Here is a 26,611-nt window from a genome sequence, read left to right on the forward strand (position 1 = left end):
ATGTCAATTTTGCAACCAGAGAAATTCACCCCCCCCCCCCCCCCACCCGAACCCGAGACCTGCCCTCCTCTTTGAGGAATCATTTTTAGGCCTAGGATGGGCCGAACTCAAATTTTTAGGGGTCAAACTATGTTGAAATCTTCCGTACCCTTAAATTATGAGGCAAATGAATCACAATTTGGCCGGGAATCCCGACTTTTAGGATCATGACCCCGCCTTTACCCTTCAAGGGGGGCTAGGAGGGTATTTGGGACCATGAAATTCGGATTCCTCGGGGTTACCTAATTCCCTCTTTCAGCCTTCGCGCGACGTAAACAACTTGGAAAAAAGCTCGCTACTACGAGTGGTCTGATGTACGTTGTATATAGCTGGATAAAATTTGAATTACTTTAATGATAGTGTGATAAATATCGTCGAAGAAATGAGGGTGATACTTTTCAGATTTGGTGTTTTTTTTTTTAAAAAAAATCAATTGAGGGAGTCATGTGCGGCTTCGCTAGTCTCTTGCTCGCCTACCCCTTTCGTAACGCTACGCAACGCACGCTCGTAACCACCCACCTCCCCCGGAGCGTTACGTAATGTATAAACGCTTCCTAGTGCGTTTAAAACTCCCCATGCACACATGACTTGATCGCTCAGTTTCATCAAATTACAGGAAGCTTCGGGTATGAATGACCCGAGTCGCTTGGACCCGAGTCCCTTCATAGAGAGAGTGAGACAACGCGACTCAGGGAAGTCAAAAACGGGAATAAAAATTACACAAATCGGACGTTTTTTGTAATCTTTGATCAACTCATTACCGAATTCCTATCTCCGTTACTCTCTCATTCCATTTGTTCCTAGCCGTACCCCCAATTCCTCGATCCATTCGAGTTTATAATATTTGCAATTGGTGAAAATGTAATCTTTATTCCCGTTTGTGAAACTGTGAAGGCCTAAAACACGAGAACCAATCAGAAATGGATTCACATTGTCATTACTTTTGGTACAGAGGGACTCGAGCTTGAACCAGCGTCAACCAGCTCCATAGAGCACATAGAGTCGTAATGTAAGTAGGAGAGCTGGCGCCACTTTTAAGCAAATTCCAGGTCCCAAACTCCGAGACTCCTTTGCGGCGCCGGGTCAATTTTCCGATCCATAATCGATTGTTTGTGATACACGCGGACCCGGCCATGGAATCACTGCGTATTCCACACCAACATTTTGGATCGAACACGAATCCAGTGTTCGAAACTCACAGGCGCCAACGCGACAAATGCGCCTAAAAAATCGGCCATGGCGCCTAAAAAATGAAGGCTCTGCGCCAACGTGGCCCCTGAAAATTGCCCCCTAAAAATCTGAATTTTCATATCAGGTGATGATCCGAAATTTTCAACACTACAAGAGAAAGCTCTGTCTATTCCTCACGATTTCATCCTTTGCGCTTTTGTCTTCCCCAAATTACAGCAACTTACTAGTATTCTGTTTCGTAAAACATCTTGCGTCTAATTTTTCACTAAATATGCCGTAATATATAGGCATAAAGTCAATTTGGCCCCTAAAAGTCGGACTTGATGCGCAATTTCGACTCCTAAAACTCAAAGGTGAGTTTCGAACACTGGTGCCAGCTCTCCCATTTACATTACGACTCTACGTACTCTATGAGGAACTCACTCGTGAGATTCGTAGTGGTGGGTGACGTTGGTGACGACCGGGGGCGTGATGCGCGTGCTATTCCCTGTGGAGGTAGCGTTGATGTTGATGGACTGGGAGTCGATGACGACCGAGTGGCTGGAGTGCGTGGCCGGCGGGAGCCTCTCGTAGAGCGGCGTCGGCTGGCCCCAGCTCGGCGAGAAGAGGAGGTGGTTCTTGAGGGGGTCCACGCGGCCTCCCCCGCTCCCCGTGTACTCGTAGTAATACGGGTACTTGTTGTCACCGCCCCCGCCCCCGCCGCCGGAAAGCAGACTCGACAGCCCTGGACCCAAGTTCTGTCCGAGCTGCGAGTTCCTGTAGTTGCTCATTCCTAAGCCGAGACCGCCGCCCTGGTCCAGCTTGTAGTTGCCCATGCCTAAGCCGAGACCGTTGCCCTGGTCCAGTTTGTAGTTGCTCAGGCCGCCGAGCGAGGTGGGTGTGATGTAGGGTTGGTAGCCGTGCGTCGGTGGCGGGAACCGGTGGTGCCGCGTCGGGAACGGACCCGGGTAGTAAGGAGCTGGCTGGTACCTGAGGCAGAAAAACACAGTGTCAAAATTAATAGCATCATAGAGTACATACACTGGAAAAAGACCACATTGGATCTAGAGTCCAGACTCTTAAAAACATCGACAAGAAAAAATACTCTTGATTCGATCAGATTTAAGCTTAATCAAGAACAAAGCCTCTTAATTTGAGCGGATTTCCTTTTGATTTAAGCTTAGATCTGATTGAATCAAGAGTCCTTTTTCTTGTCAATGTTTTCAAGAGTCTGGACTCTAGATCCAATGTGTTTTTTTCCCCAGTGCACATAGAGTCCTAAAGTAAATGGGAGAGCTGGCGCCATGTTCTCCTCGACGAGTTCCGAACCCGGTGTGCGCCGAGGTCGGTCTCTTTTTTGATACATGTTCGATCCAAAATGGCGGTGTGGAATACGTGGTAATTCCTATCTTCTTCGTTTACATCAGATGGCCAGGAACCCGTGTATCGTATCATGTATCGAACCAATCATGTATCGAAAAGTGATCCGGCGTCGTACAGGAATCTTAGGATTCGCGACCTGGAAAATGCTTAAAAATGGCGCCAGCTCTCCACTTACATTACGTCTCTATGTACTCTATGTACAGGATGCACATTAAAAAAGTGTGCTGATAGCCGCTAGGCACGCAATGGGTCAGTTGCGCAGGTCAATATGCATAACGACCACCTTTTTTCCATTCTGAACCCGATGTGTAGTTATTTTTTTCGTCTTTTACTGTAGAAAACACTTGAATGTTTCATAGGAAAGAGAAATAAAGGCAGCTTTTATAGAAACATTTTTAAACCTTCGATCAACTGCTACTGATAAAATGACAAAAATAAGACATGAAGGTAATATAATTTTTTTTACATCATGTGCGATTTGCACCTTCGTCCAATAATTATTTTCTCTCTGGACATTCTTAGGAAAATCCACGTTATGCCACTGCCTGATTCTCCAAACCGTCAATTTACTCACCAAACTCTTTGAATTCATGACTAATAAAAGTAAGGACCGAATGCTGTCGTCGATTTCCTCTTAATTTAAACATTCAAACCGCTAACTTTGGGTAATGTCGCATGCGCATCGTCTGCTTGTAGAATACAACTAAACGCGCATGTGAGCAGGTGACATTGCATATTTGAATGGTTGAAGGCGTTTTATGGGCGTCAGGATCGTTTAAAGTGCTTCGCTCAGATCACTGCAGAGACTTTAGTCATTACTAGCTGCTTCAGCTCGCTACGCTCGCTTGCGCCGCTAGCCGGGGGCAAGCCCCCTGGACCCCCAGTTACTCGCTCCGCGAGTAACTGTTGGCTCGCTTCGCGAGCCAAATTTTGCTACTACCAGTGCTTAGAGGACTTCCTGGAGGCAAAATGATAAATTCAAAAACAAAGAATAGGAAACTAAAAATTACCTACTTTTAGAAAAAGAAACAACCTTGAAAAATAAATAACACTCCTGGAAAAGAAAATCAGAACACTTTTTGAAAATGTAACGGTGCGAAAGGGTGAAGATAAATCACCAATTCTCTTGGAAGAAGACATGAGCCGACCCCCGACATGAGTGAAACTGCCGTAGGACCCATGCTAGGGTAGAAGGGTGACACGTGTTGTGAGCAGGTAGGGATGGGTTTACGTGGAGAGGGAAACGGAAAATCAGAGGGTGGGAGGTCCCCCAACCATATGACTCGTCCAGCGTCAAAAACGCAAATATGTCGTTATCAAATCGAGGTAAATTTTGCAACTTCGGTCGCGCAAATCGAAAAACCAAGGGATGTTGGCACATCTAGACCCTATGAGCTTTCATTTAAAACAAATCCGAGGAAAATCGGTCCAGTAGTTTCCGAGATCGAATTAGCACAAACTGTCCAGCGGCAAAAACGCTAATATGTCGTTATCAAATCGAGGTAAATTTTGCAACGTCGGTCGCGCAAATCGAAAAACCAAGGGATGTTGGCACGTCTACAGCCTAAGAGCTTTAATTTAAAACAAATCCGAGGAAAATCGGTCCAGTAGTTTCCGAGATCGAATTAGCACAAACTGTCCAGCGTCAAAAATGCAAATATGTCGTTATCAAATCGAGGTAAATTTTGCAACGTCGGTCGCGCAAATCGAAAAACCAAGGGATGTTGGCACGTCTACAGCCTAAGAGCTTTCATTTAAAACAAATCCGAGGAAAATCGGTCCAGTAGTTTCCGAGATCGAATTAGCACAAACTGTTGGAGGCCAAAAAAGGCCTTAGGATATTAAATATATAGATACGGCCGTTTTACGAGATTATTTTTGGAGGGCAGGTTGAGGGAGATGATGGATTGGTCATAAGGAGGCGGTAAGGAGGCTAAAATTACTGCCATTTCAGACAAAACAACCGTCAATGTCATTTTTGAAGAGGGCAGTAACTCCCGCTGAAAAGTGCAAATTACCACCTTTTTTTGGAAATTTCTAACCGTAAATAATGTATATTTGTTGTTTGCTCACAACTTAACCACGCTAGGATGCAGGAGGTGGCAGATACTGCTGTCTTATTAAATAAGAAATTAGTAAGGCCCTTTTCATACAGTCAACGTTCAAATTCGTCGAATTTTACGAATTCAAACACTTTCTAATAGTCCTTTAGATGATTATTGACAGTTTAATGCTCATCAATCATCATTTGGCAAAAAGTAGCGTTTACCTCCAAAAACTTTTGCCCCACCCAAATACATTGATTAAATTGGTATTGTGTTTTTTTTCCCCTGCTGGCTTATTAGCTTATATTCCGTCAGGACCTGCAGCCTTCTATAGACGGTATTTTATTGTCCGTAGACATCAAGGGATTGGCACATTCATGCTCCAGGCTTTTCAAATTTTTCAGAGATTACGGTTGAGTAGAATCTGTTTCTGCACATCCACTCATCAGCTCCGAGAAAATATGACGCTTTACTGGGATTCGAGCCCGGGACCTCGAACCTACTGACTTAGAGTCAGACGTGCTGACCGCTACACTGGAAAAAAACACATTGGATCTAGAGTCCAGACTCTTAATAACATCGACAAGAAAAAATACAATTGATTCAATCATATTTAAGCTTAAATCAAGAACCAAGCCTCTTAATTTGAGCGGATTTCCTTTTGATTTAAGCTTAAATCTGATTGAATCAAGAGTCCATTTTCTTGTCAATGTTTTCAAGAGTCTGAACTCTAGATCCAATGTGTTTTTTTTCCAGTGTAGGCCAACCTGGCCGGCTATCGTGGGGTTCCTAAAATATATCGTCTTTTGCATCACTTGAGGGTTCTTTGGAAAGAATGGGACTTACCCTGTGGCCCCGTTGACGGAGTTCATCTGAAGCGGCGTGACGATGCTGGACAGGAAGTTGTTGTTGAGCGGGGGGAGGATGCTGTTGATGCTCAGGGGGTCCTCGGGGGGCGTCGGGACGGCCGGGGTGGGCGCGGCGCCGCCTTCGTTGGAGCTGGGGCTGGACGACGCCGAGCCCACCGAGCTGGTGGACGCTATGTCGTTGAGCGAGGGGAAGCGCCCGATGTCCACCACCGTGAACTGAGGCGACGTCGGCGTCAGGTTGTCCCGCGACGGACGAACGTCCATGATCGCCGACTGGATTCGCGCGATGTCGCCACCTGGACCTTACACAATAAAATCTTACGTGAGACATACACGAAGAGTCAATATATTAAAATAAAGAAAAAAAGAAAGAAGAAAAAAAAACATACTTGTTGGTTTCTAAATGAGTCAATTGCGCTGTTCACAGATTTATGTTTGGATGCTTGATTCTTGTAGATCAGCTAAAAACAATGAGATCTGTCCAAACAGCAAATTTTCACGTTCAATATTAACCGAGATATCGCGCTTTGGAAAATTTGGTTTATGACGTCATCTACCGCGGTAGTGACACCCTTGGTTTCTTCCACCTTGCTTTCATCAGTCGGCGTGACGCACATTTGCACCAGTTATTCGACGTGAAACTCGGATGTAAGCAAGGTGGAAGAAACCAAGGATGTCATTTCCGCGGTGGATGATGTCAAGGGTGCATAAGACGCATTTGCTCGTGTTAGAGACATTTTTTGCGAAAGCACTGTCCACACTACTAGCAGAAGTTCACGGAACTGTGTGCGAAAGTCAAGTTCCGTAAAACTATTTTCTAAACAAACATAAATTTGGTTTCATAATTTTAACTTCCACCGCCGCGCTGCGCTGACCGCACTGGGTTTGACGCAATGCGTGAAGTATTCATGCAGTCTTGTAGGCGCTATGCGGGTCACGCTGACCGCATGCGCACTGTGTTTGACGCACTGCGTGGAGTATTCATGCAGTCTTGTAGGCGCTATAAGTGTTTATGCCGACCGCCGCGCCGAGGGCTTCTCCTTTTCATCTCAACTGCTCGTCATCATTGCTCTCTGCACCGCGCCATTCCAAGCCAAATTGCGTGTTTGGTTTCTCTGTTAACTCGACTAATTAAAGGTCCTGTCTCTTGTATCCCCGTACCGTAAGAAGACAAAATTAGAAATTACTATACTCTAAGGAAATGAGAGATTTTTTCGCCTTATCGCGTTTGTAATTTTTTTTCTGAATCCAATTTTTTTATACACCCACATTAAAAAAAATTGCAAAATTTGCCGACCCTACATTTGCCGCCATGGGCCGCGGCCCATATGGCCAGCCCCTAAATCCGGCCCTGGAACAGTAAGTAGCTCTTGCTTTCCACCGAAAAATTGCTAATTTTCAAGGGACAATTTTGTGTACATTTCAATACTTATCATGCAATATAAGTATTTTTAAAAAACAATAATAAATTGCACGATTTTAAAGGCACTGCAGTCGCGCTGAATCTTTCTTGCCAAACGATATCTGATTATAATCATCAATTTTTGGCTAATCTAAAAATAACAAATTTCTTAACCCGTGCAATGGAGATGTTGCATGTGTGAGGAATTTGCGATTTGACTGTTGATTCTTATGTAAAAGTTCGCGAGAAACACGATGGTGCCACTGGTTTTTTCTGAAATCATCTCCCAAGCTCAAAAAAGCCCTCAAGTTGAGGCCAAAATGGAGGGGATATCCCACGCTATCCCGAGAGTCCAACTCTACATCAAGACAAACTCTCCATGCAAAGATAGGAGAGCAAATACATTAGCAGGGCTGCCGTGTTTTCAGTTTCAGAGTCTCCAAATAAAGTGGCAGCCTTGTCGATGTATTTGCTCCCTATTTTTGCATGGAGAGTTTGTCTTGATGTAGAGTTGGACTCTCGGGATAGCGTGGGATATCCCCTCCATTTTGGCCTCAACTTGAGAGCTTTTTTGAGCTTGGGAGATGATTTCAGAAAAAACCAGTGGCCCCATCGTGTTTCTCGCAAACTTTTACATAAGAATCAACAGTCAGATCGCAAATTCCTCACACATGCAACATCTCCATTACTCTAACCAACTGCTCACCTCCTCCCGCGGCGAAGGGCAGCAAGCTACTCCCGAAAGCACCGCCCATGCCTCGCTGGCTGAAGGCCCCTGCATTGCGCGCCACCCACTCCGGCGCCATGGGTCGTCGGATGATCTCCGGCAGGGTCGCGTAGTAGATGATCCTTTTGGTAGGGCCGCGCGCGTAGCTCAGTTCCCGGCCTTTGCCCGCCCGCAACGACTTGGCCATACCCTCATCCGGCATCGTGTACACCTTGATGACCGGCGGCTCCTCCACACCGCCGCTCGCATCGCCGTTGCTCTTGGGGTTGGTCGCCTGCTCCGTCTTCAGCTGCGACTTGGTCACGAACTTGTGGTCGCGCGGCGTGCGCGTCCGCATGCGCCATCGCACGTCGGCGTCCTCCCTCTTGAGTCGCCACTCCTGCCAGCGACTCATCCCATCGTCCGGATCGGCGCCGGATTCCCTCTTCGACCGACTGGAATCGTCCGCCAGATCGCTCTTCAGTCCCTCCGCGGGATCTCTCGTCGAGTCGCGGCCGTCAGCGCTCTCTACCGGGACACTCTCAACCATCTCCATTTCGTCGAGGCCTTTATACCCCGGATCCTTCCTCAGGACTTCCACCAGGTCTCTGATCGGTTCGGGCTCGCTTTCGGCGTCGCGTCTGGGTCGATTTGATTCTGAACTCCCTACGTCGATCCGCAGAACTTCACCTCGGCCGATTTTAGATCTGGCTAAACCTCTCGGTTTGTAATCGTTGTGGCCAGTGCTATGATTCGATTCTCTTTTTGACCGTTTACGTGGTGAAGGAACGTCCACCAGGTGGATTTCATTCCATCCTCTGGTATCCCCGATCATGGCTTCTTCCTCTGACCAGTCGTCAGAAGTGGATCCGGCGAGCTCCCTCTTCAGTCGCTGAACTCGCAGCCTGTGATCCTTAGCTCGCTCTTTGTTTCTGCACTCGGAGAGTCTTCTCTCCGCCGCTAGATTGCGCTTAGTCCGAGAAGCATGGTCGATCCCTTTGTGCTTTACCTCTCTGTCTATTCTGCGTTCACATGGCTCTAGTTCTTTTTTCTGCTGTTGCGAACGCCACTGTTCATGCAACTCCGGGTTGTGTTTTCTCCCCCGAGTTTGCCCTTCTTGTTGCGTTGAGCGCTGTTTCCTTCTCTGCCGCAGCGCACGCGCTAGCCTTCTTCGACGGGTCGCCGCCCTGAGACGATAGCGGGTATGGTCTAAGTCTCTCTTCGTCCTGAGCCGCACTTTAACCTCGTGTGTCCTTTTTCGATGTAGCGCTGTGTCCTTCCCCGGCCCTGGTATCACGTAGTACAACTTGTGGATACGGCCGTTGTTCCCAGGGAATCGATTGCTGATCGTGATCGGGACTTTCTTCCATGGTCGCGATGGCGTGGAATTGGCCATGCGTTCCGTTCCGAGAGCTTCGAATTCCTTCCGGAGGCCGGGCTTAGTGGCTTGGACCTTGGATTCTTCGTTGTCAGTCTTTGGAATTTCGTCTTGATGGGTCTCAGCCAACAAAAACAGGAGCAGGAAGAGCATTTGGCTTTTCAGCAACATCCTGAAATCAGAAAAGAAAATGATGTTAGTTTTGCGTATTACCAGCCAGAAGATGTGGCTGCTTCATTTTAATTCGTAGTGTTAAAGCTAAATTGGACGCATTTCTGTCAAACAGAAGTATGTGCAGGTGGGAAAGATGGGGTGTGCTCGTTAGTGCTTGGGTTGTAAGAATGAATGGGAACTATTAAGCGCCAGTGACGTCAGCGGCGATGGAGCGGCCGTCACCGATTATTAACCCATGAGCCTTGTCCACTTGGCTCTAGATACATGCACATGGGTCATAGGTGCCACATACAGGTGGCCCACAGTTCCCTTTGCTGAACTGGAAAAGCTGGATTTTACGCTGTGTCAAACGAAAGTATGGATCATTCCATGCCAAGTCAACAAAGAATATTTTCGACTATTTTTGATCTTCATGAAATTTCGCCCAATCGATAACCTTGCTTAGATGTGCAAAGTATATGAGCCATGGACGTGCATCAAGAGCCTTGTTGACAGGGCTCATGAGTTAATGATTGGCGATGGCGGCTTCTTCACTGACGCGCCCATAATTCCCATTCATTCTTACGACCTGACCACAAACGAGCACACCCGATCTTTCCCACCTCCACGTAGTTTTCTTCGACAAAAATAGTCCAAATCTAGTTCATTGAATCACCACAAGAATTAATATTTTTTATTTAAAATATAAATTTCCACCAGAAACGGAGAGGCACACCCTGGTAAAAATTGGCGATAGGAGTTGCGTTTCAAAATACCATAGGAGTTCTTATAGCCGACTAATGAAGGCTATTGAAAATCATATAGCTGGCTGTAGAAAGCGGAGCAAATCATATAGCCGGGCTGTACGAAGCTATAAAAAAGTATACAGTCGGGCTGTAGTTCCTATCGCCGGGCTTTACACTTTATCGCCATTGGCTATAAAAGGCTATAAGGAAATTGTGTAGAAATTCGTGTGCTTGGAGATCATAAGTTTGATGCGGAACTACCTGAATATTTACAAAACACACCTTATATTTTCCTTTAAAACATATTTTTTTTCATCAATTAAAATGAGAATTATCCATACAGAGTGTGTAAACATTTCAAAATCATGAGTTGAAAAACGCTGACTCCGCAAGATTAAATATTAGAGCCTAACACAAAGCGGAGCGGCGACGCACCAGCGCCTACAAACCTGACAGGGATACTTCACGCATTGCGCAATGCGTGAAGTATCCCTGTTAGGTTTGTAGGCGCCAATGCGCGTTCAGCGCTGGCTGCCCGCCCGCCGCGCCGCGCCGCAGCGTACCGCGGCGCTTGAAGGAACTATTCACACCAGAGGTATTGCACAGTTTCATACGAAATTGAAGGTGCTCCAACATATTAGGAATGCCAGGCATTCCTCAAAAGTACGGAGCATTCCTCGCAAAATAAATCAAGATAATACGGCCCGAAAAGAGAATAAACTTTATCGTCTGGCTGTTGCTTAATCGCCATCGGCTATAAAAGGCTGTAAGAAATTGTCAGCCGGCTACAGAAACTATTGGAAATCTTACAGCCGGCTTTAGGTCTATAGTATTTTGGAACACACATTCTACTGCCAATTTTTACCAGGGCACTTTGTTGCCAAACATCAGCCTCTGACTCCCAACTCCTTAGTACTCTATACGCCTACACTTGTTGCTAGTTTAACCCTTTGGGTTAGCGTCACATGTAGAGAACATGTCCGTTAGGTTGGCATAGGTCATCTCCGCAGAGCAGCCGTTTCCAGGAAGACCAGATGAAAAACCGCGTCAAAGATGTTGAACGTGTTTGGTGCGGGTGAGTGGATCGTTAGTTTTTCCAGCGGCCGTAAAAGCAGTTTAGAGATGGTTCACTGACTGCAAGGCATTGTTGTAATGTTGCCAAATAAATACCCGTAAGCCGAAGGAATCCAATAAAATGCTACATGCCAGGCGAAAGTGCATATTCTAAACTGAGCAAGATTTTCACGTGATCACTAAAGCAAGTCGATCGCTAAAACTCTATCGCTCCGTTATCGATCGATCTTAATCGATATAGCTCTATTTTCCAATGATTGAGGTCTTGTATAATGTAAGTAAGCTATACCTATCCTGCCGTGCAACGCAAAAACGCCGTATATGCCATTTTACAATTTTTGGAAACAATGTATCATAGTAGAAAATCTTGTGTACCTTGGGACAATGTTATTACAGAATTCTTTTGCAAACACTATCGATAACTTAACCGGAAAATTTGAGGTACATGGGTGGAACAGTTTTCATTTTATAAAGTGTTCAGTTCCAAAAAACGAGGGAAAATCATGATGGATTTATGGCGTTCTTGCTCAGCACGGCTGCAGTATCTTAAGATACAACTGCATTTATATAATCTTTGTTTGATATGCTTAACTTGTATTCAGAATTTGAGGCTTTACCGATCATATTGAAATGCATCGATGGGAAAATTGATGAAATTAAACTTTTAATTTACGATGGGCCTCTTGACGAGGTATGAATTAAAACAGTGCGGCGTGCGCAGCTTCAAAGTATCGTAAAGCATCGCTTCAAAATTTCTTGATGAAATCGAATCACACGACAAGAGGTTAAGAAATCAACTCTTAAACAAGATATAGGTGTTTACAGTTAAGACAACTTTAATAGCAGAAGTACAAACTTCTGTTTGATTAGTGTTAAAAATACTTAATTTCTCGTTCGGTGGCGTGGCGTGTTTTGCGATATACTGATTGAACTGCCGTTTAAACTCGTGGAAATGGATCGATAAATAGGGATGCATGTCTTTTTTGACATTTTTCGGCAAGGATATTGACGTCACTTATCTCGTTTTAGATTGGCAACCACGGAAGCCGAAAACTTATGCGCCGAATTCTTTGAAAGATATTTACGTAAATCTTGCGTAACGGTGCAGTTGATCGGGGCTCAGGGCCCGACCTGCGGTTTCTAGGAGCGCTCACTCCCGAATAATCTTCGGATGCACCACTGCCAGCAAGACAATCGCTTGATTGAGCGCTGAAACGAATAGAAAAACTTGTGTCGGGAAGCCTTTAACTCTGAAAAATAAAATAAAATAAAAAATAAATAAATGAAAAAAAGTAAAAACGGATAAGACGGAATTCAGTCGAAAATGTCCATCGAGTGGGGAAAGTGTTTCGTGCGGGTTGTTCGGTCCCCAAAACCATCCACGCATCAAAAAAGAGGGGGGTTCTTTATGGGGTACAGTATGAATTATTTTAAGCGTTGCAGCTGAGTAATTTTTGATACAAACAAATTTGGACATATTTATGCTAAAAGAAACTATGTTGCACGCAAACCCTATAGGGTTTAGCACATATGCACATATTTCCTTTTAGCATGAATACGTCCATTTGTGGTTCCCTAACGAATATTCTTGAAAGGGCAATGATGAATCACACGAAATTCGATTCAATAATGCCGAGTTTTCGAAATCGTAAAACGCGGCAGGAAATCTGCAACGTTGCAAACCGAGATACGAGTAGTTTCACCGTGGATATAGAGCAGGTCGGTCCCTTCCGAGAAGACGATCCTCCGTGCTAGCCGCCCGCACAAGTCGAATGCGAGTAAAGCCGGGTTTAATTGTTTTAAGTCAAAACTAGACCAAAAAGAAAAGATGACGGAACACTTCCGAAACTGTAAGAGGAGCATGACTTCTTCGATGGGCTGGGGGGGGGGGGGGGGGCGGCGGCGGGGGCGGCGCCAGTAATTTAGAAAAGCCAGAGCACGGAGTCGGGAGGCTCTGGCGCGGGCTTGGGCGGCCGCAGTCACCGGAGCGGCACGATCATCCGGTCATTCGCGACTCATTTGTCTGACCTATACACTGTCGGCCGCACAGTGGGCTGCTAAAGTGAATCCAGCCACAATAACACCAGGTGATCGATGCTGAGTCCCTAACCCTTGCCCTAACACCTCCGCCGCAAGATCATTACTCTCCTTTTGGCTAGAGAACCTATATTGAGAGAGTATGGCCACTGGTGTTACCACCTCTGATTGGCTCAGCCGTCTTAGGCTGAATGGAGCCCTTAGGACCCAAAAATGGCGGACGCCATAAATTAATGTAATGCAAAATGACTCAATGTAGTTTTCTTTGCTCATCGTAACGAGAAATTTACCTGAATGCACTATTGCGACTTCTTTACATATTTTTAAGGCTAATCGTGTGCAATTTTAAGAAAAATTATCTTAGATGTAGTAAGGTTGGCAGCAAGTGCGGTTGGTGATAACCGTCAAAAGTTGGCAATGACCCCCTCCCATCCACAAAAACCAAAACAAATAGCACCGCCATTTTCGGGGTCCTAAGCTCTATGGGGTCCAGTGGCCATACTCTCTCAATATAGGTACTCTACTTTTGGCTATACCTACATAGAGAGAGTATAAACATCAGGTCCCATAGAGACTCTTAGAGGCAGTTCTTAAAGAAATACGTATATATTAAGGGAGAGGGCCTGAGCCTGTGTTCCGAGTGTGTTACAAGGGAAAGGGGCGTCACAAAACGCCAGGATGGGCGCGTTACAGGATTTCCATTTTTTGGGGAGAACGGGTGGAGATCTGTGTTATGGGTGCGTTACGAGGGGGAATGGGGGGAGGGGGGAATCGCTATTTTCGCCGTTACATATTCTATGAACGGTCCGTTAGGATAAAATATACAAAGCTCTCTCCTCTAAAATAGAGGATCTAGCAAGCCCTTTTTTATGCCGTAATGGCAAGAGTCACACAGAATGAAGATCAAAGGGCAAGTTCCTTCAGCTCCTCCGGGGAGCACTGCCTCTTGGGCACTATAATTAAAAAGGCGCCTGCACTGAAGCGATTGGTCCTCGCTGTCTCAGTGCGGCATCGCCAAAACCGCAGGGGCCTCCGGGCCGCAAAATTTAAAATACCCTCCGAGGTTCTAGGGCTTCGGCCCACTTAAAGGAGAGTGGATTAATATATTGTAGTTGCCACTTCCAAAGTCAAGAGAGAGCGACAGAAAAAAACGGATAAATAAAAATTGTGGTGACTTTTGGCTTATGTTCCCGACAACCCTAACGTCCATCACCTGATGTAAATGTACTACCAACCTTGCCATAGTGCATCGAGAAGATGTTTCCAAATTTGATGCACAGACTAGGCTTTAAAGCTGAGTAAAATACTCGTACCCACGTTAACTGTGTAATTTCAATTATGTCCGCGGTCATACGTGTGCACAGTACAATGGCGAGGCGTGAATGATCGATTATCGATATTTCTCCATTTGAAGCTATGGTAAAGAATCGATTATTAAGGTTTTCGTTGAGAACACCCTGTTTATCGATTTTTTCCATAGGTTTAAATGCCAGACCAATCGATATATCGCAAAGCACGCCACGCCACTGATACAGTAAAAGAAATAGGTCACTCATTGCTGTCGCTCGGAAGAATGTTACCAGGTTACCCTGGCTACCTATCACTTATTATTGACCAGTGAAAAACCACGACGGAACAAGGTGATTTTTACCACTTACGACAGACCAGCATTGTCCAGTAAATTTATAATGGACGTACTATAGTTTTCAAAAGATCTTCTTGCCGGCAAGTCTAGCCGACTCACTTTCTAAACCACGATTAAGGGTCAGCTAGCCCGGCTGAGAGGCGGAAAGATGCTTGCTGGAAACCGATTGTGAGTTTACCGAAACTCATCGGCGGCGAATTTTCGCGGGTATCGGCGCCCCAGATCGCGATTTGCCGGGAAAGTGAAGCTGATACCACAAACGCTAATTGACGGAAAATTCGCAAATCAAGAATCACTGACCGGCGAAGCGCTGGCGCCAGTTTTCATCGGGTCTTAGAGTCCGAACACGCAATCTTACCTCTTGCTTGCACCGGGGGAAGGTATATTTACCTCCGTAACGAAATACCGCTATGTAATAGCATAGTGTAAATATAAAAATAACGATAATGCGGAGTACCTATTATACTGCTGTGCTAAGGAAGGACGCCGTATGAGCATTTAGACGCTGCCATATTTCTTTTAATAAATTATGAATTTATTGGGAAAATTGTGAATATTTTCCTTCAAATTTTTCGGACCATTTTGTTGGCAATTAAATCAAAATATCTGAAAATTTCAAGGAAAAATGTTAATGACTTTCCTCAAAAATGAACCTTTAATTGGAGGAAAATTAGCAACTCTCGAATGTTCATACGGCGTTTTTCCTTAGCACAGCAGTATACTGCCCGGGTCCAAAAAACTTGCAACACAACAATAACATTTGAAACCACGATCAAATTTGGGACAGAGAAAAATAAAAGTACGCAAATACCAGGCCCGCCACATCCCATCTCGGGCCCTGGTACCAGTTTTAAGGCCCGGGCCCCATGACTGTCACCAACTCACCCCCCTCTTTACTACCAGAAAAATAATTTTTAATATTATGAAAATTAATTAGGTTATACAACAAAGATAAAGGAAATAAATCAGCTGTTGGCAAAAATCTTTGGAAATTTGGCAACGCTTGCATGTTTACACGGCGTATTTCTTTAGCACAACAAAAAAGATCAGAGTCCAGAAGTATAGATAAATTATAGAGCCTTCGATCTGCAGTGATTATAGATTGGATTCCGCTGTCTTCTTCGCAAATTTCGTTAAACCACAATATAGTTTTTTTTCGTGGTGACTTGAACGAATGTGTAGAAAAGCGTGCGGATACCAGGAGTTCATTCATGGTCGTTCCTTTAAACAGTTCCTTTTTTTGAAGAGGTCCCCATGTGATGTACAATACTTGTACTTTGGTTGGGGGGTCTCAATCAAGTAGATCTTTAACATAACGTCTAACAAGGACAATTTTAAAACAATATACAACTTAAAGTTATAAAATTTATAGTTGCATTTGTTCTTGGCCACTGTCATTCGTGATTTTTATACTGCTATGCTGAACGCTGTTTGAGCCTTCGGATGGAGCCAAGCCACCCCTGATAAAATATCTACTACAAGAAAGAGCTATGAGTATTTTCCCTTTAAATTTTCAGCTACATTTATACAAATTCAATTCAAATGATATTCTCGATTCAAAGGATCACAAGTTATTAAAAAAAATTCATATTTTTTCTGAAACAATCCGGCAACGTCAAAATCTTCTTACGGAGTTTTCCAAATCGTATTGCAATACGAGTCTTCCCAGCTCAGTTATAGCCGGGGTTGCCGTTCCTTGAGCCAGACCGTTTCCCGTCGCACAGTGAATCGACTCATTTAGAGAAGTCGGACATTAAATTTTTGACAAAAACTGCGAATTTTTATATTTATTTCGTCTTATTTTAAAGTTCAAGTTGTGCTACTAGAAGAAAATTTCACGAGGAGACCAATAGAATCACTTTTAGAACCTCAAAGTTTGGCATAAACGGAGTTATGAGCGTTTAAAGTTTTCAAATTTTGTCCGACCTCTCCTATTGACTCGATCCACTGTGCGCCGTGTCACAGCCGTGGCCTGAACGGTTAAATGAATCAGTTTTACGTAAAAAAAGAGCCATATTTTGGAAATTAAACCTCATGAGGTACTGAAAAATAATCGGTTCCTCTCAATTAAAATAACGATCTCCGATTTTTTTTTATAAATATTCTCAGCATTGCTGTGGCTTGTACTTTTCCAAACGCTGTCCTAACAAGGGAAAACACAGTGTGAGGGTTCTCTGGGAAATTCTACTTTGGGGACAGTAACTCGATTATTTTGTGTCAAATGGGTCGATCTAACGAGAAGTTTGTTTTATAACATGTTATATAACATGTTGTATAACATATCATGGTAATTTGCTGATTTCCTTCTTATTACCGAAAAATCCCTTGTTGTAGTTGGGCCCATCTTTTATCAATCCTCTTTTTTTACACTTTTTTCAAATTCTCGTTATTCTTTTTCCATAATTTTGCTCAATAATGCGTAACTTTAATATATTTTCTTAGCAGGGTAGAACAGAGAGGTTTTTCTAAGGGTCGTTGAATTTCATTGAAAGTGAAATCTTCAAAGTTAATGAAACTTATACAATAAACAATATGAGAATTTGGCTCGTCTGTTACGACTGAGAATATCATTCATGATAAGTCTATTTTAACGCTAGAGGTTGCAAGCCAGCAGAAATTCGGTCCCGAATGATCGTACATAAATACTGAGGAGAAAATAAAATAATTCTTTTAAAAGTGATGATTCAACGTAATGAAGGCGAGGTTTTTTTAGAGGAAAAATATCGCATTCGATACTGATATCGAAACTGCACTCGATAGCAATATTTTCCCTCTAAAAAACCACGCGGCCTTTATTACATTGAATTTCTTTGTGAAATTTGGTACATGATTTCTTAAGTCTCATGACAATAGAAGTGCGATCTGAAAATTCGAAAAAAATGACAAGTAGCTGAAATTATGGAACAAATCGATACGATATATTGCACGTCGCTCTGACACAAAAAATGGCCTCCATCGAATCACCTTAAGATGAATTTTGCTATTTTAGCTATTTCAGTGATTTCATCTGAAAAAGATAAGACGCATTTTGGAAGAAACTCGATTTCGAGACTTTAAGCACTGCTCTTTTCGGTATCACGGCAGTATTGCCTCACATTGTCCGACCGCTATCGGCGCTTTGCACTGTGCGGGAGAGTGCGTTGAGGTGTGTAGCGACGACACGCTGTCTGTGCCGAACGGTGCCGGCCATTAACCGCCGCATCCGAGCACAAACGCAGCGCCGCAGGATTTGCCGTGATGCCCGTGAAAATCCCCCATCTCCACTTTTGACCTGTCCTCTCGTCAATGCGAGTCGACGTGACCTCGACAATGAGGATTTTCACTCGGGCACAAAATCACCTCAGGATTCGCACAAGCTCCAAACGAGATAATTTTCAAATTAACGGATCGCGGGGATATCAGGCGGGGGGGGGGGGAGGTATCTCCGCGAGAGGTTGACTGACCCCGGAGAGCGGAAGAGGTTTTCCGCGAGGGGGGAAAGTAATGACTTGAGAATGGTTGGACGGATGTTCGTCGCGAAGAACGTCGAGTCGGGGAAATTATGCGAATATCCCCGTTATACGCGGAAGACGTACTTACGACTTCCGTTCAAGCCATAATCCCATGTTAGGAACCCGAATCTTACTTTGCACGATAGATTGAACCCGCGTCACGTACACATTGAAAATAGTATGACAAGTTTTATTAGAAGTATTGGTAAAGTCCGTAATTAGTCTACTTGATCTGTGACGCAGTGATACATTAGGGTAAAGATAACTAGACATCTGGTAGCATTTACCACACTTCAGGTGAATACGAATAGTCATTTGTCTTTGCTACCGAAGAGTCTGTTGGTAATTACCGTACTTACACCAATATCGCTCAAACCATACTTTTTTTTCAGTGCGTTTACTCCAACGATACAGAAACTGTAGATTGGTGGTGGCCTACGAAAAGACGTGACACACATGGAGCGGTCGTTCGATAGGCGGGCGGGGAGTGGAAATGGCCAATTGCTTTCTTTGTCGTAACCACAAATACATGAGATCTTACGGGAGTTTTTACAATAAATGATTTAGCGTTGAAATTCCCACAGTAAACTCACTTGATGAACGGCTAAGTTCTATATCTGGACACAGATATTCAAACAGTTCACTGGAAAAAAAAAACTCATTAGATCTAGAGTCCAGACTCTTAAAAACATCGACAAGAAAAAGAACTCTTGATTCAATCAGAGTCTAGCTTCAATCAAGAACCAAGCCTCTTAATTTAAGCGGATTTCGTTTTGATTCAAGCAAAAATCGATTGAATCAAGTGTATTTTTTCTTGTCGATGTTTTTAAGAGTCTGTACTCTGGATCTAATGTGTTTTTTTTTTTTCCAGTGTTGGTTCTTACGCACTATAGAGCTGTTTTGAGTCTTGTACTAATTACTTTCAATGCTAAACTGAGGACAGACTACATTTTGTTTCACCCTAAGGTGTGGCAATTTATTAACTAAGCGCGGACCCTTGATGCGATACGCGTATCCTAAATAGTGCGACACTTCGGGCGCGCCACGCCGCGGCGCTTGGATACAACTATTCGTACTCTAGAACCGTGCGTGTTGCATGCTGAAAAAATGAAGGCACTTTGCTTTCCTTTCCCTCGCGGCAGCCTGGAGCTGACCCTATACTGACGGTGCCTCGTGTGGAAGGTGAGTGATCAATAGGATGCATCTGTGTTCTGTCCATTAGGCTTAGTAGAGTGGGTATTAAAATACGAGTACTCACTCATCAAAGATGAATCTCAATATCATCCGCTTCAAAGGGAAACTTGGTCGAGTGGACGATTGTCTTCCGCGATATTCTCTGGACAAGAACGTCCAGTTCCCTCCAGTATTTGGAGTCGGCACTTTAGTTGTAATGTTGGAATATTTTTGATTTTGAGACATGACTCGTCGTCATGGATATTTTGACGAGGATATTTGTGATCATCTATGGAAAAAGTGGACGTATTTCTGTCAAACGGAACTAAGCGCCAATTTGAGTTCCTTTTGAGGAATTTAGAATGCCGGATAGCGCGTTCTGCCAAACGGAACTAAGCGCCATGGAAAATCATTGCGAGTATAGGACGGAATGAGCCCGACGCCCGATTCTGCCGCCAATCCGAGCCCCCCTCTACCTTTTTCCTCCGATGGCACTTAGTTCTGTTTGACAGAAATACGTCCAAATTACCTTTATTTACGACGTATCTGAGCATTTTAAGCCCAGATCGCTGAATCAAGCATTCTTATAGCTTTGCCTCAAAGCCACGAACATACCATGAAGCATAAACGATAAATAAGTCGTATAACTTCGTTTCAGCTTGAAGTTCTCGGGCGTTTGTACGATATTTATGTCAAACATTTTCCAACCCCCCCCCCCTTCCCGTGTATAGGTAAAGAAAACCTATGATCGATAAACTGAGATCAGTCCGGTAACAAGAATAAATAATGGAATTTCTCGATCTGGGGCTGTTGTTCGATTCGTGATTCCGAAATTTTCTGAACGCCTCCGGGCCCCAGCCCCCTTTATCTGGTAGTCTCATTTGCACATTCATCCCGATCAATGAAAGATCATGCAGTGTCATTGGATCGAGGAAAATGTACCTAAAGTAAATCTAGAGAATCACGAAATCCATCGGTAATCCGCTGACGTGTTTCCAAAGGGACAAGTGACGACCGAAATTCCGAAATCAGGTTCTCTACCGATTTCCGCTAATAAGTATTCTTTGTTTTATTTGCAAAAAATGGCTTTGTGTCAAGCACCTGCAGCCAACTGTAGAGTACAAACTTCCATACTCGTAAACGTTACTACTTACCAATTTTAAACTGTGAATAATCAGAGTCTGAGAATCTTACGTTAAAAAATCGTGAATACAGAGAAACGAATGGGGAGAAAAATCGGAATTTTTCATGTATAAAACAATACCATATCCGGTCATTCTGGTCAATTTATATTCTTATTGTTTCAAAAATGTTTGTGCTCGGAAGATTACTGATTTACTGTATTCAACTGCATTAAACTGACCGGGCAGCCTGATTGTTGAAATTTTGTGTTTTTCGGGTGGACATAGATGACATAGATTGAATGGCGAAGCGTAATTGGTCGGCTATGTCTTATCGCTAATTTGACATGCTTAGTCGGGTGGAATGACGGACATACTGTCGTAAAATAAAGAGTTTGTCGTCCATTTCACTCGACAAAGCACGGCAAGGCAGTGATAAGACATAGCCGACCAATCACGTTTGGCCATTTAACCTATGTCATCTATGTCCACCCGAAAAACACAAAATTTCAACGATCTGCGGGCCGATTATTGAAATTGATAGACAGAGCTACAGACAAAGAAGACACAAGAGATATGGAGGGATCCTATTGGTGGAGGCGGGCGGTTGCAATGGACAAAGGAGATAGGTCATAGACTAAGTAAGAGCAACTTACGAGGGACCCGATAGTTAGTCCATCATTTTCTCACTTAGTCTATAGGAACCACTCATTTCAACCAATAGGATAGCTTCATACTCCCTATATCTTCTTTGTCTATCGCCTTGTCTATCAATTTCAATTATCGGCCGCAGGCTGCAGAGTGTATCGACCCTGCGAATTAACCATGATTGGAAAACTTAGCATTGGGCCGAATCACGATACTCTTATTTCTTTTTTGAGTCTTAGATTCTACATTTCTTTCGATTATTCCGTAATTAGGCCGCCTCGAGACAGACACGTGCACACCAACGTGGTAATTAGCCCTAAAGTTTGACGGGCCAAGTGCGGTCGAAGCGCATGAGAACAACAATCAGTGTTTCCGGAGCTGACTATGAGGAGGAGGCAATAGGCACCCGTTAGTTAGATGAAAGAGCGTAACTCCATCCCAAGATTGCAAAATTGACTAAAAAAATTCGATTTTTACGCGAAATTCTTGAGCTCTATACGACTTCACAAGTTGTTTAAGCACAAACTTCCATGCTCGTAAACGTTACCACTTTCCAATTTAAAAGCTGTGAATAAGCAAAGTCTGAGAATCTTACGTTAAAAAATCGAGAATGCCGAGAAACGAATGGTGAGACAAATTGGAATGTTTCATGTATAAAACAATACCACAGAATTGACTAAAGAATTTGACTGTGTAATTTTTGTCCAAAATGCTGCTAATTTTTTAATGTAATGAGCCGAAAAATCACTGAAATTTTTAGGTAGACACGCTTAGCAATTTCCTGGAAAAAGTACAATTTGCGAATGGTCATTTTGCAACGTTGAAATGTAGTTCCGTTCTTTCGTCTGAGAGACAATGACTTGGGTTCCCGCGCCCAGACGTGCCGCCTCGAAAGGCTGGGAAAAAACGGGGAAAGGAGTGAGAGAAAGATGAGGAGAAATTAGCCAATCAGAGTGTCATGTGAATGAACCCAACATGTTCACTTTTTGATGAGCCCTAAGCTCCATAAGAATGTCTGTATTCTAGGGGCCATTAGATGGTAGACATGTTTGATATTAACGTCGATTGATTCATATGTCTTGTCCTTGCCGCAGATCTTGCAGCGACGAGAAGAAAAAGACAAACCGAGCGATAAAATCACTGCCACTGGTGGCAAGCATGAGTATGTAGAAGAATAGGCTGTACACGCATAATGACCTGTGTAAATTCGTTACCGGCAGAATGTCTGCGTTAATTGAAGGATTCATATCGAGATGGGTTTCATTGCATCGTGATATTGCAAAGTTTCTCCAAACAATGAACTGTCGGACATTGTGCGAGAACACTTTAAGATATATTCTCTCATCATAATTTCATACAAAAATCATGGAATTTTTAAAAAACGGTCAAAATCATCTTGACAGTCAAGAGTCAAAGCTCAAAGTTGTCATTGGAAAAGTTCAAAATCTGTCGTTCTTTATGTCGCAGACAATTAGCAATCGCCGGCAATTTACAAAAGGCTTACGAATTATTTTGACGAATCGCAATGATACACAAAAAAATGTGAAAGTTTAACCGGTACCTAATGCCTTAATCATTCGATCACGCTTTGAAAACGCCTTAATTTTGTCGTGATACTCTACGCTTCGTTGCGCAGTTGGCCTTGTTGCATGTAAACGTTCCCGTACATGCATTCTTGCTTGTGAACTTTATCCAATGCCAGCTATACCCCCTCCAGGGCTCTAGTTAACCGAATGTCTTTCCGTTCCTGGACAAAATCAACACATTGTCCTTCTTTCGTAAGGGACACTTTTCACGCTATTCAAAATTTCTCCCTGAACACGTGGTATAAACATTAAAAAATGTCAAAATCCCTCGTAAATAAGAGACGAGAATTTCATGTTTACATTGAATCGGTAATTTTAATCTCTTTACTCACGGAGAGCTCTTCTTTGTCCTACTCGGTTAAAACGAAGACGACCTCGTAATTTTCGCCGAATAAATTTAGAGTTGGGTTCAGAACAATTTTTCTCCTTCTTTAATCTTTAATGCTTTGTGCGCTTTTCTAGTAATAATCAGCACACTGAGAAAATTATTTCAACGTAAAGCACTTACATCCAATAGGTAGCAATTCTATGCAGGTAAAGTGTGGTTTCCCGGCAAGAGGAGCTTCAGATTTACGAACAGGAAAAATGCTAATTTCCTCTCTAAAGGGGAGAATTGGAAAATTTCCATCGTGCCAACCACGTTCTTCGTAAAACATTGAAAGAGAATAATAGAGTTTAAAGCTTATAGTTCCTGGTACTGTCCTGTGGCATTTTACCCCTGCAGCATTTCTCACTGGTTAAAATTAAATAAATCCCTGGGAAAACTAGTTATACAGACTTTTCGCAACTTTTTCTCGCTAATTCCACAAACTGGTTCATAAGGAACAGTAAATAAGTACCGAATACACTGTAATATTACCGAAAATTCCTGGAAAGTATCGACCATCAGGAAAATTACTGATCTTATCGACCATTCAAAACTTATTTTCAACTATGCTCACTGCCGCTATACCTGCAGCCTGTACGTAAATTAAATGCGAGTATTTTCAGCATCGATTTTAAGGGATCAGAATATAATACTTTAAAAGTAAAATCCCCCCCAAAAAAACCCCTTAAAGTTATAGCCCCTCCCCCAAATCTCCGCTTAACGTATGATTTCGATATCTGTGAAGTCAAAAATGTGTTCAGCTGGTAAAAGAACACGGAACTGTTATTTTCATGCATTTTCATCCTTGACAACTGTCGTCACGAACAGAAAAAACGATATTTTGGCCCAAAATTTAACTCTGAAAATTGGGATTTCTTGAGAAAACGTTATAAAACACAAAAATGTCATTTTCATCCCACGAAGCTATTTTGAAAATATTTGCCTTTAACTTTTAGACACCTGTAGATAGGGATTATCTTCAATTAGTAGTACCTGGATTTGTTGGATGATATATGGTCATTTCCAATCAATTGTGGTAGTACCGCAACAAATGGGTTGATAACCTACTTTATTGGGGTACTATCATAATTAATTGGAAATGCCCATATTATCCTACCCCTTTTTTTCCAGATTGCCTGGATCCATAATTTTGCTCGATTCTTATCACATTTCTTATCAATCAAATGAAGGGCTTGGAGGACAAGGTGCATATAAGTGCAGTCTTTACTATTCCGAGAAAAACTTGTTTGAAGTTTCGAAATTACATGGATCCTTATGGCGAAAAGAAAGTTCAAACCGACTTTTTGATGCTTGAAAGTGGAATTTGGGAGCGACTTTTTCACAGAATATGCATTAAGACTAGTTTTACTCGAAATCATGAATATTTCAATTTTTTCAAAAAGTGCTCTTACGCGCCTTGTCCTCTAGGCTCTTCAAATGTGAGACTACCAGTTCCAAAGTGTACAATGTCCATTTTGGTCGAAATTGAGTTAGGGGTGCATTCTTGAATAGCCAATAGAGGAGAATCGGAAAATAATTTAATTGCGTGCCAAAACAGCCAAAATCCTTTTTAATTAGCACACTGGAATGAAGAGTTGCTTGGATGTAGATATAGAGTCCAGATTCTTAAAAACATTGACAAGAAAAAATACTCTTGATTCAACCGGATTTTTTGCTTGAATCAAAAGGAAATCCGCCTAAATCAAGAGGCTTGGCTCTCCGATTCAAGGAAAAATCTGATTGAATCAAGAGTATTTTTTCTTGTCAACATTATTAAGAGTCTGGACGCTAGATCCAAGCGACTTTTTTTTCCAGTGCAGTATTAAAAAGTTAGGTCGCAGCAAAACGCAGCAAACTCAAAACGGTTTTTTGCGTTTTTGTGACACACCACTTTTATGGACATTTTACACTTTGGAGCTAGTTGCCTCACGCACTGGAAAAAAAATCTTGGTGTATTCACCAAGAAAAGGGTAAAAATACCAAGAATTCAGGGTTCTATTTGATCCCAGTTTTTTCTTGGTAAAATTATCATTTATGGAATTGGTAATTTTACCAAGAAATCTCGGTAAAATGATTGAACTTTCTCGGTAATTTTACTGGACCTTGGTGAAAACGCCAATATTTTTTATCGACTGTGGTAGAATTACCGAGATAAAATGGCAAAGTTACCGGGAATTGATTACCAGTAAAAGTGGTATTCTTACCTGAAAAAAAAAACAGTAAAAATACCGGTTTTTAGGTAAGCTTTCCAGTCTGTCTTGGTAAAATTACCAATAATTGGTAAAAAAAAGTGAGATGGTGAAGGTACCAACGGACCTTGGTAAAAACGCCGAGAATTTTTTTTCAGTGCGTGACACTAAAGTTCGACAACTCGGATAAGAAAGAAAGCCGCACCTGAATGGATTGGGAATGAGTTATCCAAGCGCCGAAAAAAAAACCAGGAGTGCACGGGCGGGAGTTGCTCCAGTTTTGCTCGGAAACGGTACTGCACTTGCAACTCACGATCAATCACCGGCCCGCTCGCCGCGGGATCGAAAACGCGACGAAACCGCCACACTGATCACTGCGGGAACCCAATCGGGAATCCAAAAACCAGGAGCCGCTCCTCACTCCGATTCTGATTCTGAGACTGATTCCGGTCGCGACGCTACTGATCGCTCGTCGGCGTCGACCCGGGGCTCCCGGCCCGCGGAGATACTCCCGTAAGTACCGTACTCGCGTTGCCGATCCGTAACGCTTTCCGCTTTTTTACCGAAAAGTTGATGGATTTTTTTGTTCCGCGTGGCAACCCCGGAGTACTCCCACCCGACTCACAGTAAGTTCCAAGCCCGGTGAAAATGAAAATATTTGAAGAAAAAGTTTGATCACGTGAGCTGTAAGTACAATCAACTGTAAGTTGATTGGGGTGCAATCAAAATTAATTGGAAATTTCCAAGTTGGGACTGAACCCCCACCGCTTTTTTCCGTGGTGCTTTCAAACCATACCTAACTATAGAAAAAGCTCGGTTCCTAAAACCAAGGATACGGCTCCTAAAACCACGGTTACAGTTATGAACCGAAGAGCGCGGCCGATATAGAGCATCATACTTACGATCTCCTAGGTTCTTCATTTTTATCAGGGTTCATGTTTCTATTTTTATGGAAAAAGTTACCTTTTCCCCCTGACGTCCTGGTTGTGATGTTTCATTTTTGATAGACCATGGCCAGTTTGGGAGATTTCCTCCCATCTGCAGATCCTCTTTTCCGATTCTTTCTTTTACAAAATAAATAATCGAAAACAACAATCGTGAAACAAAACATCACTGCCGGGACATCAGGGGAACAAGGTAACTTTTTTCCATAAAGAATAGAAGCATGAACCCTGATAAAAACGAAGAACTTATGAGATTGTAAGTATGGTGTTCCACATCGGCCGCGCTCATCGGTTCACGTAATGGGCCTGTTGCAAACTTCTGCCAGAGCAAAAATAAGAGTTGTTTCCTGTAGATAATGCCTCAAAAACCACGATGAGCGCATCGGCAAAGTCTGAAATGCACTCATAACTTCACAGTCTGCGTAAGAAAGTTGCGGTTTTTTGA

General features: G+C 43.2%; 1 protein-coding gene across 1 annotated transcript; it reads right to left on the reverse strand.

Moving 5' to 3' along the window:
- Positions 1-54: 54 nt before the first annotated feature.
- Positions 55-25,665, reverse strand: LOC109044565 (uncharacterized). The gene is made up of 4 exons (XM_019062371.2): positions 25,428-25,665; positions 7,615-9,164; positions 5,484-5,808; positions 55-2,199 (listed from the first exon to the last, which is right to left on the reverse strand). The coding sequence occupies exons 2-4, from the start codon at positions 9,161-9,163 to the stop codon at positions 1,650-1,652; spliced, it is 2,424 nt and encodes an 807-aa protein (XP_018917916.2). The 5' UTR covers position 9,164; positions 25,428-25,665; the 3' UTR covers positions 55-1,649.
- Between the last annotated feature and the right edge of the window lie 946 nt (positions 25,666-26,611).

Source organism: Bemisia tabaci, chromosome 2 (genome assembly GCF_918797505.1).
Source record: "Bemisia tabaci chromosome 2, PGI_BMITA_v3".
Classification (NCBI taxonomy): domain Eukaryota; kingdom Metazoa; phylum Arthropoda; class Insecta; order Hemiptera; family Aleyrodidae; genus Bemisia; species Bemisia tabaci.

Coding starts and splice junctions, on each gene's coding strand:
- LOC109044565 (XM_019062371.2), bottom strand. CDS start 9,163: ATGTTGCTGAAAAGCCAAATGCTCTTCCTGCTCCTGTTTTTGTTGGCT. Junction 5,809..7,614: donor GCCCTTCGCCGCGGGAGGAG/GTGAGCAGTTGG, acceptor TTATTGTGTAAG/GTCCAGGTGGCGACATCGCG. Junction 2,200..5,483: donor TCCGTCAACGGGGCCACAGG/GTAAGTCCCATT, acceptor TTTCTGCCTCAG/GTACCAGCCAGCTCCTTACT.